We start from the raw sequence: 17,260 nt of genomic DNA on the forward strand, positions 1-17,260 counted from the left end.
GAAGCTAGTGTGTTTCATTGTGTAATGGAAAATGCTACCCAGCTGACACCGATTAAGTAAAACATATTTAAAGTCAATGGCAGCTTTAGCTACGAAGGCTAACCTACATCGACTGGAACTGAAATTAGCTTGGATTGTTGGAGTACGAAGATTATAAATTGACAGATTATGTACTCTGTTACAAGTATAGTCCTGCATTCAAAAGGTTAAAAGAGTATAAGTACAAAAGTAATACTTAAGGTACTGAAAGCGAAAATGCAGATCGGCCTTTTTTCAGAATAATATTTATATATGTTTTGATTATAATTATTGATGAATCGATGTGTTTATCAAAGCTGGTGAAGTTGCAGTTAATTCAAGTACTTTGTATACTGTATGGTAGCTTGTGGATGTTACTCCAGGTGTAACTAAAGTATTATTTAATAGTACATCTGCAATGTAACTAAAGGTAATACATAAATGTGGTGGAGTCCACTATTTACCTTTTAATTGTAGTGGGAGAGAAGTACAAAGTAGCAACACATTTAAGTACCTTAAAATTGTACTAAAGTGTAGTACTTCAGTAAATGTACTTAGTTACTTTACACCACAGAGTGTAATAGACATTTAGGTTGTTTTGTAAAAGATGAATGTGGGGTAACTTTAACGTTGAGCCCCTCTGGTCACATTTCGGGGGGGGAAGTATTTCTCTGCTGCACATTTCCTGTTCCCTAGCAACAAGAGCAATGTGGAAATGGTGATGGTAGAAAAAAAGACAATTGGAAAAAACGGGGTTGCCCTTTAACACAAAAACAACGCTATTTTTAAGTGGATGAGCGAAGTTCTATCGTTGGAGGATAGCGTTGAACCATCGCGTCTTCAGGTATTTAATCTGATGCTTTTGTCCACGGTGTGATTCCGGTTTTAAAACGACTTCTTGGCTTTTTGGTGCAATGTTTGTTTAGCTAGCCGCAGTGATGCTAGCTGGTAGCGCGTAAATGTTTGCCAACTGTTATACACATGTAATCATATTTAACCTGCCTGCTCTGTATAATAAGATAACGACGACGACTGAGGTTATTGAAATTGTGTTAACAATGGCAGATTAAATGTGTGGTGTTTGTTGTGGTAATAAATCAGTATAGATAGGCGTTTCCCGGTTTATTGACCTAGCTAGGTCAGTTAGCTTGCCGATGCATTGATGTAGTTACCGTTTCTAGCTAAGTGCATTTCATTTACTAAGTCTTTCCACCAGGCTGCTTACCTGCTGCCAACTCTGTAACCCATCGGATTATGTGACTAGAAAAGATATCTTATCTTTATTACACTTTATCACATACCTTTACTTTTCTTGTTTCTATTCCAGTTTGTTTAGCATATTAAGACGTGATTGTTGTTCAGTTGGAAATATGTAGTTTATACAGTGGATGTTTTTACAAAATACTCCAGTTATAGTATTAATTAGTATTGGTTAGAACAGGTTTCAAATGAGAAAAAATGGAAATAATAACACAAAGAAAGATTGCTTCATCTTGATCATTGTTACCAAAATGTAACATCGAGTCCTTTTATAGTGGATGAGTTACTTTAATATAAAGATACTTCATTAAGGCACATTTAGGTAATGAAGGACACATTATAGTAGGTAGCTCTGTGGAAAATGAAACTGTTCTGTGACTGGCTTTTCAAAAGATGAATTTACTTGTATAGATTTAAATAAGGGTTTAACCCCGTGTGAGACACACACAATAGTTGTTTAATGTAGCTACTTAACTGACATGTTTAAAATGTAAATTTGTATAGAAGAATTGTTTGAGGAATAAACCTTTACATCTGTGTGTGTGTGTGTGTGTGTGTGTGTGTGTGTGTGTGTGTGTGTGTGTGTGTGTGTGTGTGTATATATACACACACCTAATAATTACAGGTTACCACTAAATACTATTATATACGTTGTTTATGTATACACAACTGCTCTAACTGTCACTTCTTCTGTCCCCAACAGCTAGATTTTCCTGCTTCTCCTGAATTCAAGTCACTCCTGATTGACGTCCTCTGCAGTTTTACCTCCCTGGACCCTTGGACCTGGCTGTAAAGACCTACCTTCTGCGTATACGAACGATAAAGGCATCTGATGCATTTCCCTCTTGAACATTCATGCAGTGTGTGTCTAGTGAACTTAATTGAAACGTCATCTTGTAATGGCGGTGCAAGACCCTGGCAGGACATCAGGTTTTCCTTGCAAACAATGCGGCATTGTATGTACCAACATGCCCGATCTGCTTGAGCACATGGATGCTCACCTTCAAGAAGAGGAAGATCGCAAATTTAAATGTGATGAATGTGGACGTGGTTATAGGCATGCTGGTAGCTTAGCTAACCACAAAAGGACCCACGAGGTGGGTTCTTTTCAATGTAACATCTGCGGTAAAGAAAACTCCAACTCTCTGGCCCTGAAGAGTCATCTCCGGAGTCACAACTATCAGAAAAAGTACTCCTGTGACGAATGTGGGAAATCTTTTCGGCTCGCAACACAGCTAGCCACACATGCGAAGGTTCATCTTACCAGACGTGTAAAGGAGCGCACCTTTAGGAAGGTAGACATGGAATATCCCACACATGAAAATAATGAAATAGAAAATGATCACCCCAGTGAGCAGTTTGCCGGTGATGGGATTTCTACAGAAAATAGCCCAGTTGAGTACAATTCGGAGGTTGCTTATAATGCACAATCCGAGACGTCTGATGAAGCAACAAATCGGCCTTTCAGATGTGACCTGTGTGACAAATCATACATACATCATCGAAGCCTGACCAATCATAAAAAGACTCACCAAGTGGGAAAGTTTGAGTGTACAGTGTGCTGCAAACTGTTCAATAACATGGCTGCCCTTTACAGCCACCAGAGATCTCACAAGACGAGAAGCGGGACAGACCCAGATTCTTTGGGCGGGTCATACACAGCGGCACCACTGGACCAGTTTTCACCTCAGACCCAGGATGCTCCAGTAAGCTTTTGCCACTTATGTCAGGTTCTATTCCCTAATGATGAAGAGTTCCAGGAACACATCCACATGCATAACTCTTCTTCTCTGTCATTTGGCCTTCAAGATACCTTGTCCGAGAATCACAATATGTCATATGAAAACAGCATTGCCTCGCCCGAGTCCAATTTTTATGCATCACCTATAAATAACGTTCCCTCAGTATCATCTATAGATAATCATGGAGGCTTTGATCAGCCCCTGGAACAGATTAGCAGTAACGGCCACGTGTACTCTGACTGCTCCAACAATCAGACACCACCTTCCATTAGCACTCAGGGAAAACCCCCAATCATAGACACAAGTGTTCTCAATCCTGTCCTTACCCTTGACACTGACAGTTCAACCTTAGACTCTGAGCGGCCCTTCAAGTGTCAAATCTGCAGCAAAAGCTACCGGCACTCTGGGAGCCTCATCAACCACAAAAGGTCACATCAGGTCGGGATTTACAAATGTTCCATCTGCAAAAAGAGCTACCCTCACCTGGCCGCCCTCAAAAGTCATCTCCGTCTCCACAAAGGTCAGTCGTCATCATTCGGCTTCACCACTGATGAAGACTGGCTCTCCTCAGAGCCTCTGGATACCCAACAGGGCTTCTCCTCTCAAGAGGAGGAGGAGGAGGGAGAGGAGGAGGAGGAGGAGGAAGAGGAAGAAGAGGAGGAGGATGGCATCTTCCCTCTACTTGATATAAATCAGGAGAATGGATTGGACCAGAGCAATGTGGCTTTGTACCATGAGCAGTTTAATCAGGAGTTTTCCGATATATGACTGTGCATCTACCTCACAGCGACCACCTGACGCAGAGGCACATGTGTGCAGACTGCGGTGAGACATTCGCAGACATTGCAGGGATTAAGTCGCACATTTGCCCGCTGCTACAGCAGCAGCAGCATGACACTACGAGCAGTGACTATGATAGTGTTGTGAATTTGCAGGACAGTAATGGTAGCTGTGCTGTTAAAAATCCAGGGAGTGACGTAGACTTCCAAGCTCTGAATAGTAGTCACGACCAAAGTTACTTTGAACAGAACTTCCATGAGGAAATGAGAAGTGATCAGATGAATAGTGGCGGAGAAGGGGATAACGCTGATGAGGAGGAGGAGGAAGATGAAGATCTTTATCAGTGTTCTTTATGCGGAAACAGCTACACCAGCATGAGGGCTCTCAGAAGCCATCTCCGAGGGCACACACAGTCCAACGTTACTCCTGCAAGCTCTGGACCTTCCTCTATGTCTTCGCATGAAGAGGTGAAAGACGAGGAGTCCGGGGAGATGATGATCTGTAGCACATGTGGGGAAAGTTTTGCCAATAGGCAAGACTTGATCACTCATCAGCTTCAGCACAACAAAGACCAGGTGGAGAGTGTTGCTCAGTTACACATGAACAACAGCGTTGTGTCTGCAGCCAAGGAGGAAGTACAGAGCATCATCTGTGGCAGCTGCGGCATCTTCTGCAACAGCTTCCATCATCTTACGAACCATGGCTGCTCCGCTGAGAGGACAGGGACTTCGACTCATAGTGAACAGGAAATGAAAGTGAAGGATGTCTCCCAGCATGATGACACGGCTCATGACAAAGAGACTGAAGATCGACAGTACAAGTGCGATGAGTGTGGACGTTCATACAGACACGCCGGCTCGCTCCTTAACCACAAAAAGTCCCACAAAACTGGTGTGTTCAGGTGCCTCGTCTGCCAAAAGCGCTTCTACAACCTGTTGGCCCTGAAAAACCATCAACGGTCACACTTTGATATAAAGAGGTTAGTACGGATTGCATACAAACATGTCTAATTCTCAGATTGGTCAGCTGCGTTAAGGCATGCTGGATTAAATGTTAAACCCAAAGAAAAGGTCACTTTTAGACTGTTTTTGTGTGTACCTGTTTGGCAAACACAGACTAACCCTATGCTTTGTCTCCTTTCCCAGGCATTCTTGCCATGAGTGCGGCAAAGCTTTCAAAATTCCGAAGCAGCTGATAAACCACCTGAAAAGGCACAAAGAGAACCAAGCTAAAATCCAAGACCTCAACAACCAGATCCAGGCCCTCATGGAGATGAATGGGACCAGGCCAGATGGAGGAATGCAGTTGTTAACTCCAAATGCCAATCAGGCTTTTACCTCCACTCGACGCCGCAGGCAAGTCATTGAAGGAAAGAGAGAACAAACAAATTGTGAGACTTCCATCAAATCTGAGAACACGGGTGACCAACGGCCTTTCGCCTGTGATCAGTGTGGCCGTACATATCGCCACGCAGGAAGTCTAGTCAACCACAAAAACTCCCATAAAACAGGCGAATACTACTGTTCGGTTTGCAACAACACTTACCCCAATCAGCTGGCAATGAAGAACCACATGCGCACCCACTTTGCATTGAAAAAGCACTCTTGCCAAAACTGTGGGAAAGGCTTTAGGGGAAAGAAGCAACTATTAGCCCACGTATGTGCAAAACTCAGAAAAGAGGGGGCCGGAGTCAGGAAGGGCCTCAAACCGAGAGCCTTTAAGTGTAAGCAATGTAAGAAGGCCTTTGTTTCGGTTGACAAGCTCACTGCCCATACCTGTGATGCACCACCAGGCAGCAGTGATGCACAAACAAGCACGTCTCGGATTAAAGAGGAGCGGCCTTTCACATGCAACATATGTAATCGCAGCTACCGCCACGCAGGCTCCCTCCTGAACCACAAAAACACACACAAGACCGGACAATTCAGCTGCACCTTCTGCTCCAAGCCATTCACCAACCCCATGGCTCTGCGCAATCACACGCGCATCCACACGCAGAAGAAGAAGTACATGTGCCTCACGTGCGGAAAGGCCTTCCGCCTCGCCAGTATCCTGCACAACCACCAGAGGATCCACAGCCGGGCGGCCAGTCACTTCAGGTGCTCTGCGTGCGGCAAGAGCTTCCAGGGCCGGTCCGGCCTGAAGAGGCACCGCTGCCGCCGGGGGCAGGAGAACTCCCCGAGAGCCGGGGTCCAGCAGACAGAGCGCGGAGACAAGTGCTTCATGTGAGTTACTCCCAACTTAGCATGTACATTTCCACGTGTTACATAGTTGTTATTGGGCTAGTTTTTATATATTTTGTTTATTATTAGTTTAACGAAGCTGTCCTTACACATCCGTACATTTGCCAACATGACATCAGCCAATATTTGCATCGATACTCTAAAGATTTTTTTTTAAAATGTGAAGTTTTCAACCGTAAAATGTCCCGATTGGTACATATTGTCAAGGGGGTGGGGAAACAGGACCCAAGTGCAGTAAAACAAAAGGGAGGCAGGTATGGGTCCAAACAAAAGGCGAGCTTTATTTAAATTAAAGCTGTACTTTCAACCAAAAGAAAAACCTCACCAACACTAACCAGGGGACAGAGGGACACCGGGAACAAGAGCAGACAGACAGACAGACGGGCAGGAACAGGCAGGTAACATGTACAGGATCGGGTAGGAAATGACGACGACTGAACAAGAGACAAAAGGGGAACCCAGACCAAATACATAAGGCTAATCACAAAACAACACACAGCTGGAGAGGGGAGGAGAAACACAGGGGTAAAAGGTGAACACAGTGACACAATCAGGGAAAGGAGGGAAACTCAGACAGGAAGTGAAACTTAACATGACACACGAGGGGAAAACCTTTCAAAATAAAACAGGAAACGGACGCAAAACAAGGATCATGACACATATAGTATAATAATGAAGGACTTAATCATAAGTATTATTATGAGGAGTTCTTAGGGCTTTATTATATATAATATAATATATTCATTGATGACGTTTGTCTTCTAAATCAACATTAGGATTAAGCTCCTTTTTTTGTGCCTCAATTAATTCTAAATAACTTGAAACTATTGTAAAGTTCAAAAGACGTTCACATCATATGAAATATAATCCAAAATCAACACGTTTTAATCACCAAATTCTGATTTTGAATCCATTTTTTATTCAACCTTTTGAGAACAACAATTTCAACACAGTCACAATATGTTTTGCCCTCCTATTGTTATATGATGAATCCCTTTATTCATATGTAGGGTCATTCATTTAAAAGGTGATGAATAGCCTTTTTTTACCTCAATGAAAACCTTAAAAGATTTGAATAGAATTTGCTATTAATGATCCAGGCTGATAAAAGGTTCAGTGTTGTGTAAAAATGATTTGGGGTACAGTGTGATACCAGGCATTGAATATGAACGTATTCTTGCTGCAGGTGTGACCTGTGTGGGCGCTCCTACCGCCACGCTGGCTCCCTCCTCAACCATAAAAAGACACACTCCGAAAGCCTGCACCACTGTTCCTTGTGTCTGCAGACATTTCCTGACCCTCTCACTCTACAGATTCACTCCCAGATGAGGCGGCACTGCTGCCCCGAGTGCGGCAAGACCTTCTGTCTGCTGGCACACCTGCAGAGCCACATGGAGGTGCACTCTAAGCCAGCGTCCAGCTACCACCAGGACCTGACCCACGGGGCTCAGGACCCCTACCAACACGGCGTGGACCAACCCGTAGACGACAACCTCTGCTGGGACTCAGGAATAGATCACACCATGGGGGTGGGCGGGATGCTCAAGTCAGTTCCACCCCCTCTGTCCCATATTCCAGAAAGCATCGCTGATTCCGAGAAGAGCAACGAGACAGAGGAGAAGAGCCACGTCTGCGAGCATTGCGGCCGCACTTACCGCCACGCCGGCTCCCTCCTTAACCACAAGAACAGCCACAAGACGGGCTCCTACTTCTGCTCCGTCTGCCAGAAGGAGTTCACCAACTTGATGGCCCTCAAGAACCACCGGCGCATTCACACGGAGCCCAAGCGCTACCAATGTCTGGAGTGCGGCAAGGCTTTCCGCGTGTCCACTCAGCTCATATGCCACCGACGAATCCACACCAAAGAGAAGCCTTTCGCCTGCCTGCAGTGCGACAAGAGCTTTTCCAGCAAGTCCAACCTGCGGCACCATCAGAAGCTGCACCAGAACTCCCAGAGCTACGACTCGTCTTTTAGCATGGATGCTAATGCGTTTATGGACTTGGACATGGGGTCTTTCCTTTGAAAACAGATTCCAGAGCGTACAAGAGAAGAGGATAGGCAGTCCTCTTATTTATCTGTTGTTCATCCCTCTATCAATAATTGTAAAACTGTATTTTTTTTTAAGGACATTTCATTACTGTCTTACCTCCAGAACAGATGGTGACTCACATCCTCCACAGGGTTTACCGGTCAGCTTCTAATAAGGTCTGAATGTTTTCTTGGATCCACAGGATACCAGAATACAAGGCGGCTGGGGTTAATATAAGTCGCCGCTCATTCCTCAATGACGAACCAACCAAAGTGATCAGGAAAGCGCAGCCCAGGTCCATGTGAGAAAACCGACCACAGTGTTTCTGAAAGACAGTACTTTCTTCTCTCGCTACGTATAATTGTGTTCAGTGCCTCTGTACGTTCCTTAGGAAACAAAATAATACAAACTATATTTATCTCTGGATCCTTTTGTCAGCTGCCGAAAGGACTGCTCACTTTTCCTTTTTGGATTTCACAAATGGCAAGCCTGTTGTAAGTCAAATACCTCTGGGCGGCTCCGAAGGGCAGTGGCAAAGTGAATTTTCTGAAATCACGTCATCACGTAAATAGTCGTACTGCTAATAATAATTAACGTCGAGTGACATTGTATGCTTAAAAAAAAGAAGAGATTTTTATTAATTTATTCCTGTTATGTGCATATTTTATTAGAAACCCTTTTTTTATTAATGTTGTAAAAAAATCTGTCTTCTAATACTCATGTAGCCTTTAAGGAGCGCCATCATTTAGTTGTCAGATACAACGAGCAGGAATGAATGAGCCAAGCGTCATTGGCAGCACTCAGGTAAACCTTCAAAAGGAACACACCTGACGTGTTAAACATTGTACATAATCAGGTTCACAACTGAGCATTTCCCTTCCACTCGTTCCATTTCAACACGTACGTTAGCTCACTCCCAACAGTTAGCTGCAGCTGCACATGTAGTGCATGCTGACGAGTCCATTTCAGTCCGTTGAGAAGCATCCGTAACGTTGAAGTGCCAGTGCCTAACATGTCAAGTAAAGTGTAGCAGTATCATTTTAGCAAACCTCCTCTTGGTGTTTTTGTTCTAACTGTAAACCTGTGCTGGGCGATAGAGAGAATATCATACATCACAATATTTGTAACCTTGACCTGGATATTGTATCAATACCACACAATAGAAATGTGATCCTCAGTACTACTGTAAAGGCAAATAAGAGAATAATTCTGATAAAACACTTACATGATCTCACCACATCATAATATCCGTGTATTGCCCAGCCCTTCTGTGAACCAATACAGGTTATTATATTGTCTGTGACATCATTTGAAATCCATATTCTGGTTTGTAAATCTACTCGGCCACAGTCAAAACATCCTAAAGTATTGCAGCAGTGAGGAAAAAAGTGGTTCCTTTTTGTCTTTTCTTCCCCCACAAATGCTTTTCGTGAATAAAACAGAGCAACTGTGTCTTTAAACACAACACATGTGGCCAAAAACAGATCTGCCAAGCACAAGTATTACCACAACCAACGAGGGCTTTCTGGATTTACAAGGACGAACCAGTTTCATCTTCACTGTCGACTTCATGAACCATTTTATGCTCTGTGAAAAATGTGCAATTATTTATTCTCTGGGTTCTTTTTTTAATATATTTGTCTAACAAGCCTGTTGTTCCTTATGTGGTTTCTTCTCACAGATCAGAAATCTAGCAAAAAGGGAACACATGGGAAATAATATGAAATCAGATTTTCTTTATGCCTTAGATATTAACATTTCACGTGCGAGTATGGCTCTGGTCAGAAGTATGAAATACCTCATGGAAAGCCCTGCCTACCTAGCAACTGCTACGTAATGCCTCATGCAGCGTAATTGTAGAGAATACACTGTAACAATAGGTGATCAATTGTAAGAAATCAAATAAAGCGTTCATTTTAAGAGTTCTTTTGTAGTTTTCCGAAGCAGTTTTCACCATAAAATGTGTTGTCTTCAGAGTTATATTTGCACATTTGTAGATGAGACACCTGTAGCCTAAGGAGGACAGGAAGTTAATAAGCCTGGAGGCCTTCGGTAATTCACCTCAGTACGTTTCCGGGTCGTAATATTTAAGCAATATGCTGAAAGTATTGTTTCAGTGCATGAGTAAATGTCTTACTGTTGTATCAGATTCAGTTTACTGACAACTAGCCTTGAAAAACGATTTGCCATCTTTGGGTTTTTTCATTATCAAAAGTCCTACAAGTGTCATTTTGAAATGACTTAGATTATCTAACTGTAACATATTCCCGTACACCATGGTAGCCTACATGTAAAAGAACACACTGGAGTTGAAACATATTTTTTAATCTCCATCTGGTCTCCCTGTGGCACTAAACCGGTTCCCCCCCCGTCATTGAATCCACCTTTTAGACTCTTTTGTGATAGTTTGGACGGACTAAACCATGACTTTTATCGGACTTGCTTTACTTTTATTTTTCTCTGTCGCCCTATACTATTGCTTTTTCTCAACATGCTTTTTTAGGTTTTTTTAATGACATACTATGACCATTTGTTGACATATTTTCCTGTGACTTATCTGATCATTCTCAGATACTATGAGGGTTTTCTTCTGATATTCTCCACATGCTATACTTTGACTTTTATTCAACATACTTGACTACGACCTCAGACCTCTGTAAATACATATCCGATGGATCTATGTACATTCAGATTTCCTTCAGCAGGAGAAAACTGCTAGATTAGCTATTGTGTAATTTAAATAAACATATACCACATGTTCTGATTTATTGGATTTTCAGTGCTCAAAACTGTCTGCTCACTATTTAATTCATATTTATATAACTATTTTGTCACTCTAAAATGTAGATTTTTACTTCTTTGTTAGAACTTAGCGTAGGATATAAGCAAATTATGGGAAATTGTTGAAATGAATTAAAAGATTTAAAAATACAATACGTTTGGTGTCTGTTTTCTTCTAACTAATAGGGATTGTACACATGTTAGCGATGTTGGCATAGCACCAAGACAGGACATATAATTGGAAGTTTTATTTTGAAAATACATTTGTTACAAAAGCAGTTTATAAGATAGCATTAAGTAAAAGAAGCCAGTGCATGTACAGTATATACAATAAGGAATAGGAAGCAAGAGAAATAAGCAGGAAGTGTTAGTTATTGCTCAGTATCGTCATTGGCTGGCCTGCTGGAAGTTCAACAAAAATCTTCACTGGAGTCCCTTTTAAAAAATGTGCTTTGTCTCTCGCAGTTGATGCAAACCAACACCGCAAGATACTTAAAAATAAATAATATAACAAATCTAAGAGGACGTGTATTTTAAGTGATTCCCTTATTTTGCCGCCCCGAGGCATCAGTTTACCCACAAGCAGACAGATCCAAAAGATGGTCTGAAACCTTGTCAGTCACATAAAATACAACATACCGACAAACATGGTGATCTAAAAAAAGAAATGGAAAACAACAACAACAACCCTGGCCACCATGATTCTTGTTCAGTGGCTGAACAATTACAGACAAACACATGACATACATCTTTAGATCTGAAACAGTTCAGTTAGTAAGCATACTGATGGTGCAGCTCCACCTGAAAACACTGTAGGTGTCATTTCCTTCACTACAGTACATTCCTCCTAACATTCCCACATGCTTTCAGTTTGGGATTGTGTGTCTAGTGTTTCCAACTTTCTGTCCTACGAGTGCTGGGACAGAAAAGCGCGACTTCTGATGTTGTGTATGAGAAGAATCATCTCCGAAAACCTAGTAACATTAAAAACAGACGTTATTGTGTTAACCAGCAATAAAGGGTCTGTGTTGGTCACAGGAGACGCAGTAACAGCGACACACACAGCTTTCTCACTGTGTCATACGACTAAAGGAGCAGGGACGAAGGCTTTTCACCTACTGTAGAAGAAGCTACATTCAAATGGCCTTAATGTGCCTAACAGTACTTCTTAATATCTCACATGTTTATCTCTAAGAGGCTGTTGTGGTAAATGATCAAACCGTGTCTAACACGCAGAAAGGCTGTGTTACATTCATTACATCAAATACAGGATTTGTGACACATTTCTGAAAAAATGTCTGTAGATTTCTGAATAAAACATCTGTAAACCCACAAAGGTCTTCCAAAACCTGAAAGTGGAATTATGAAAGGCACACAATATCTGAGATTGATAACACTGTTATAATGTTACTATCCTACAGAGGTGGGAGAGGCGCTCCTGCAGTCTCTGACGGACCTACACTGAGCACAGCTCTTCACTCATCCGTCTAATAAATAAAAAATGGTCCAATTCTGAAGAACAGACACCCTGCAGAGTATGCGTTCCAGAGGTTTTTCTCGTCAGGCTCTGAACCAGCCACTCCTTGGTTCTGTCACATCTGTTTCCAGAGGAAGATGAGGCTGTGGGTGAACATGAAGAGGACGTCGATTTAGCTTGCAACACACAGCATTATCTGACCAATATGGATTTTGGAAAGCTCTAAAGGGATTATTTAGATGTGACAAAGAGGGAATGGTACCTACTGAATGGTTTAAGCTTGGTAAAGTGGCCCCGCAGTTTCTTCAATGGGTTCTGTGATACATCAAAACAAAAACATTAGCTTTATTCCATGCAATTAAAAAAACATACAGTATACTAGCCCCGGCCAAATCACCCCTCCCAGTGAGGCCCTTGTAAAGTGTTGGTACTTAATCTACAATTAATCCAAGATGTAGGAGTTTGGAGAATCTCACCACGTAGAGGCCGTTTGTGTGCCTTTCGTCGATGTACCATGACCCCGATAATCAGCGCGGCCCCGACCAGCACCACAGCCAGCACCGAGAAGCTGGTGATGGCCGCAAGCTTCCACACGTCGGATGTCTCGTCCACAGATTTACCTTTTGGTGAAACAGAACAAAACTCAAACGGTAAATACTAAAGAAAGGAAAGATACCACTTCAATCAGCATCACCTTTTTTGGCCAAGAATGCGAACAAATCAAGGTATTGGACTTGAATTGCTTTTAATGGACTCAAACTGAAATAGCAGTAGACATTACTGGACTGTTGTGTTCATAACTGTTGTAACTTGTGCAAAAATTGCAAATAAATACATCCTAAATGGAGGCTTATGTACATTGTGCATGTTAATAATGTGTATACAGGAAACAAAACTAAGAAAATATTAAAATAATGCATTAAAACTGTAAAGTAATGTCGTATTCAGGGGCAGTGGGTGTTTGGTTTGAATAGGGGTATTGAAACTGTAAAACCGAAGCAGATCATCAGTGTGACAGCCTGTGGGAAGTGTGTGTCATGCATCAATCATGGCAGGAAGTGATTTACATTCACTGTCTTACATGTGTTGCAGGACGGGGTCTTCGGGTACTGCTTGCATGACGAACACGACAGACAAAGGTCCAAATCTGAGTTCCAAAACTCTGAGCTGCCACACTGACCTGCACACACAGAAACATCAGAAGTGATGGGTTAGTTTTTTCATGATTTATGAAAAAAAAACAACACTGCTTTAGGATGTGAAATGTCATGATTTGAAGCAGTCGCAGACTCAGGGGCAGGGGGCGGGGGAAAATGGGCAACAGGTGTACGAGATGGAGCATCTACAGGGCATGTTATCATGTTTTATCTACCATAAATAATACCTGGAATAAAACAAACTAAATTATGATAAACCGGTGACTTGCATAAGCCTGATTTAGCAAATACAGTAAGAGGTGAGACTTGTATGAAACGTTGTGGCTTTCTCATAAAACGAAAATGGGAAATTCCTATGGGTCAGACTGCTGATGCAAACCCAACTGCAAGAGAGAGGTTTACTCAGTCATCAGGTGCGTGAACAGGCAGTGTGTGAAGAGCAGGATGTGTTTTCACAGAGTGCTTCCTTCGAACTGTTTTGCGTCTGCGTGCGACTTCCAGCGAATAACCGAACACGTCTGTGAGAAAGTATTCATCGGAGGTTAGGCTCTGAGAGGACACAATGGAAAGCTTCATCTCTTTCAGTGGCAGTCAGACAGCTGAACAATTAGAGCGGTGCACTTCCCAGATGATAAGCGAGGAATTAGCCTGGGGATGTTAACACCGGTAGTAGAGTAGAGAATCTGTTTGAGTTTTTATGAATGTGTGCTTTTATCTGCAGGTTCCTAGATTTGGTGAAGAGGCATATTAATATCTCAAGGTTATTCATACAGTAGTTCATATTTTGACATCAAGCTGACAAAAGCCTCTTTAAAACATTGTTGCAGAAGAAGTTTAGCCTATGAAACAATCCCAGACATGATAAATCAAAAACAGCCTAACAAGGAAATAGCCTCCAGATATTTGATAGTTTGAATCGATAAGAATCTTTGTATAATCTCAGTCACACAATTTCATTTCCATAGTTTCACAAGAAACCGCCTGAGCCTGAACTGATTCATCATTTTCAGTAACTGTCATGTTTGAACTGGTGGCTTTAATCACAACCGAAAGCAATACTCATTCAGAGAAGAGTCTGACGCAAAACTGAAGGAAATTAAAATGAAAGTTGGCGACTGAGGTCACTACATTCACAACAACACAGGATACTTGTGCTGCAAGCTGAGGACAACCAACCTATTACAACACAAAATCCAGCGACTGAAATAAGTCAGCAAAAGGTCAACAGTTTGAAGATTTTCAGTGTATTGTCACTCAAGCTAGAGAAGAGCAGAACATTCAGTGAGGAACAGCTAATGTTCGACATGTGTTGAGCACCTCTCTGACTGTAAAAACAGCTGAATGACGTTGTTCGTGACTCCGGAGGGACATTGGGAAAATAAATAACCCTGATTGACAAATATCCCTGATGATGTAAAAGTGATGTCACTCATATTGGGCTTTAGGATGTTTTTTTTAACAGAAAACCTGCTTAATTCACTGGATGTATGAAGTGGGTAAGAGGAGGATTTAACGACAGATCCAATTAGGTTACCTCATGGGAATCGTAGGATCCTGAATTTTAGGGAGTCTAACCCATGTTTTAAAGGGCAACTACTATGCTTTTTGGGTTTTCCCTTTCCTGTAGTGTGTTGGATTGTTTTTTGTGCATAAAAATGGTAAACATTTTCCTCCAGAGGGAATTTTCTCTCCCACACACTCCCCTCCATGCCTGAAATTGGACTCCTTTGTTTACTTCGGCAAAACAGTGACATCACTTTGTATCACTCTTGCTTCTATTGGTTAACGCTCCAGCACATTGTACATGATAGGCTAAGGGGTGGTCAGCTAACCAATCAGAGCGGACTGGGCTCTGGTTTCAGACAGAGGGTGAAAAGAGGTGCTGCAGCACAGGCAGTATGAGAACAATGAAGAGCTAGGGTAACTTCCTGGAATGACATGTCAGTTTTCCAAGAGCCTGAGATATAAAGCCTTCAAGTTTTTATTACAAGTACACGTCTTCAGCTGGTCACATTACACAGGACACAAAATACCTGTCAACAAGTCATTAACGAACCAGCTGCAAACCATGAGGCACTTGTCGTAAAAAAGTCATGTTTGAGGCATTTTGACCCCTAAGTGTGGTTATGTTCGAGCCATGTGCACAGTTCCCAGGAGACTCCCCGTCCTCCGCAGCCTGCAGAGCCGGGCTGACTCATTTTATAGCTGCGGTCACAGGAAAAATGTGTCACAGTTCTTGTAAGTGTTTCTCCTGCAGCCCTACATCATTTCAGCAGGTCCAGCTGGATCCTGCTCAGAGGCTGAAAAGGTCACAGGGAGGAACTGAACCGTGACTGCTGGTTGACCTCCGCAGTCGAAACATAATCCGGAGCAAAGCTTTTGTTGCTCAAATACAACCTGACATTTCTGATACTTAACTCAACTTTGAAGGAAGGAAATGAATCTACTCTGAATGCTTCAATGGGACTCCTCGTGATGTATTCAACTCAACATTTTCCCACATTCATGCCTCTCCATCAGTCAGCAAATATTGTAGCAGCAGGGGGTAATATTTCAATAAAGTTTCTCATGATTCAGCATTTAGAAATCTGGCAAATAAGAACACATTTGGAGCCATTTATTGTGTTCCCGGGCATAAGACCTTGGCTCATTCTCAGCACCTAGCCTGAAAAAGGGTGTTTTTGGGTGTGGGGGTGCTGTGTTTTGTAATGAGTTTGAAAGGGGGTGGGTGGATCAACAGCTGATGTCCAGATGTAGAGACTGTTTCACACGGATAAGATCTAAAGCGAGCATATTTTGACTTAAAGTGCGTTTAAAGCCTGAGGAAATGGTGCAAACTCATGTAATTATTCAAGACTCAGTCTGGGATGATATCCAAACTTTAGTCTGCTGTGGAAATAAAGTCCCAAGCTCTCTTTTTTGGGGGGGAGGGAGTTTCTGAGACAGTAAAAATTCTTGTATTTGAGTGGAGTGGACACAGGCAGTGCACCCTGTCCTCCTCGCCCAGAGACAGGGGTGGACGGGGTGAAATAAGGCGATAGGAATGCGGAACCGGTAAAAATGCAGCTGGTAAAGGAAGCGGCTTTGTAAGCAGACCCACTATCTGACTCCATTAAAGGGAGACCACACCAGAGACCACTATAATCCATGTTCACAGAGACAAGGAATCAAAGCAATAACACAAATCCAGGAAAATTCATCAAAATCGATCAAAGTCGTCCTTTAAGTTTCCACATTTCTGGAATAAAAACCGCATTTTACTTACTCATCTGTGCGCTCACACCATGGAAGTTGGTCCCAGCCGCTATAATAAGTCCGCAGAGCGCGCACAGGGTGTTTAAAGCCATGATGTCTGCGGGGGGAAAGCTGCTCGCTGTCGGCTACACGATTCCCGAAAAGTTCATCTGATTAACAATCCGTGCGGGTTTTCAGCATGGAAAAGCGAGCATCAGAGTGAGTCACCCGGAGGAGTCTGAGCCTTGTTTTAATAGCGCACACACCCACGCTAACAGTTCAACTCCTATGACTCATTTCCTATGTACTGTACGGCTCGGATTCTCTGCGCGCACTCACAGGAAACTCCTCTACAGCACAGTGTGTGGCTCTATTGCTTCAAGTGAAAGTTTCAATCAAATCAAGCCACAACATTAAATACATACATTTCTTCTTTTTTAATGGCCACACCCTGGAGGAAGTACTCAGATCTTGTACTTGAGTAAAAGTAGAAGTACCAGAGTGTAGGAATACTCTGTTACAAGAAAAAGTCCTGCAA

The 17,260-nt window shown here is 42.5% G+C and overlaps 2 protein-coding genes across 2 annotated transcripts; one reads left to right on the plus strand and one right to left on the minus strand.

The window, feature by feature from the left end:
• Positions 1-233: 233 nt before the first annotated feature.
• On the plus strand, positions 234-11,007 carry znf646 (zinc finger protein 646). The gene is given in 5 exon segments (XM_063892732.1): positions 234-862; positions 1,982-3,782; positions 3,785-4,779; positions 4,946-6,025; positions 7,230-11,007. Coding segments are annotated over 4 exon segments (4,518 nt in total). The 5' UTR covers positions 234-862; positions 1,982-2,177; the 3' UTR covers positions 8,068-11,007.
• An 80-nt stretch (positions 11,008-11,087) lies between these two features.
• si:rp71-1c10.7 (tumor necrosis factor receptor superfamily member 12A) lies at positions 11,088-17,042 on the minus strand. The gene is made up of 5 exons (XM_063892750.1): positions 16,754-17,042; positions 13,413-13,511; positions 12,808-12,951; positions 12,598-12,646; positions 11,088-12,474 (listed from the first exon to the last, which is right to left on the minus strand). The coding sequence occupies exons 1-4, from the start codon at positions 16,833-16,835 to the stop codon at positions 12,606-12,608; spliced, it is 366 nt and encodes a 121-aa protein (XP_063748820.1). The 5' UTR covers positions 16,836-17,042; the 3' UTR covers positions 11,088-12,474; positions 12,598-12,605.
• Positions 17,043-17,260: the final 218 nt, after the last annotated feature.

The sequence above is a fragment of the Eleginops maclovinus genome, chromosome 10 (assembly GCF_036324505.1).
Source record: "Eleginops maclovinus isolate JMC-PN-2008 ecotype Puerto Natales chromosome 10, JC_Emac_rtc_rv5, whole genome shotgun sequence".
In the NCBI taxonomy this organism is placed as follows: domain Eukaryota; kingdom Metazoa; phylum Chordata; class Actinopteri; order Perciformes; family Eleginopidae; genus Eleginops; species Eleginops maclovinus.

Bases quoted from the DNA above. Each gene is read 5' to 3' on its own strand.
- si:rp71-1c10.7 (XM_063892750.1), bottom strand. From the start codon at position 16,835: ATGGCTTTAAACACCCTGTGCGCGCTCTGCGGACTTATTATAGCGGCT. The intron at 12,952-13,412 runs GTAAGACAGTGA...TTTCACCAAAAG, and splicing joins GACCCCGTCCTGCAACACAT to GTAAATCTGTGGACGAGACA. The intron at 12,647-12,807 runs GTGAGATTCTCC...GATGTATCACAG, and splicing joins ACACAAACGGCCTCTACGTG to AACCCATTGAAGAAACTGCG.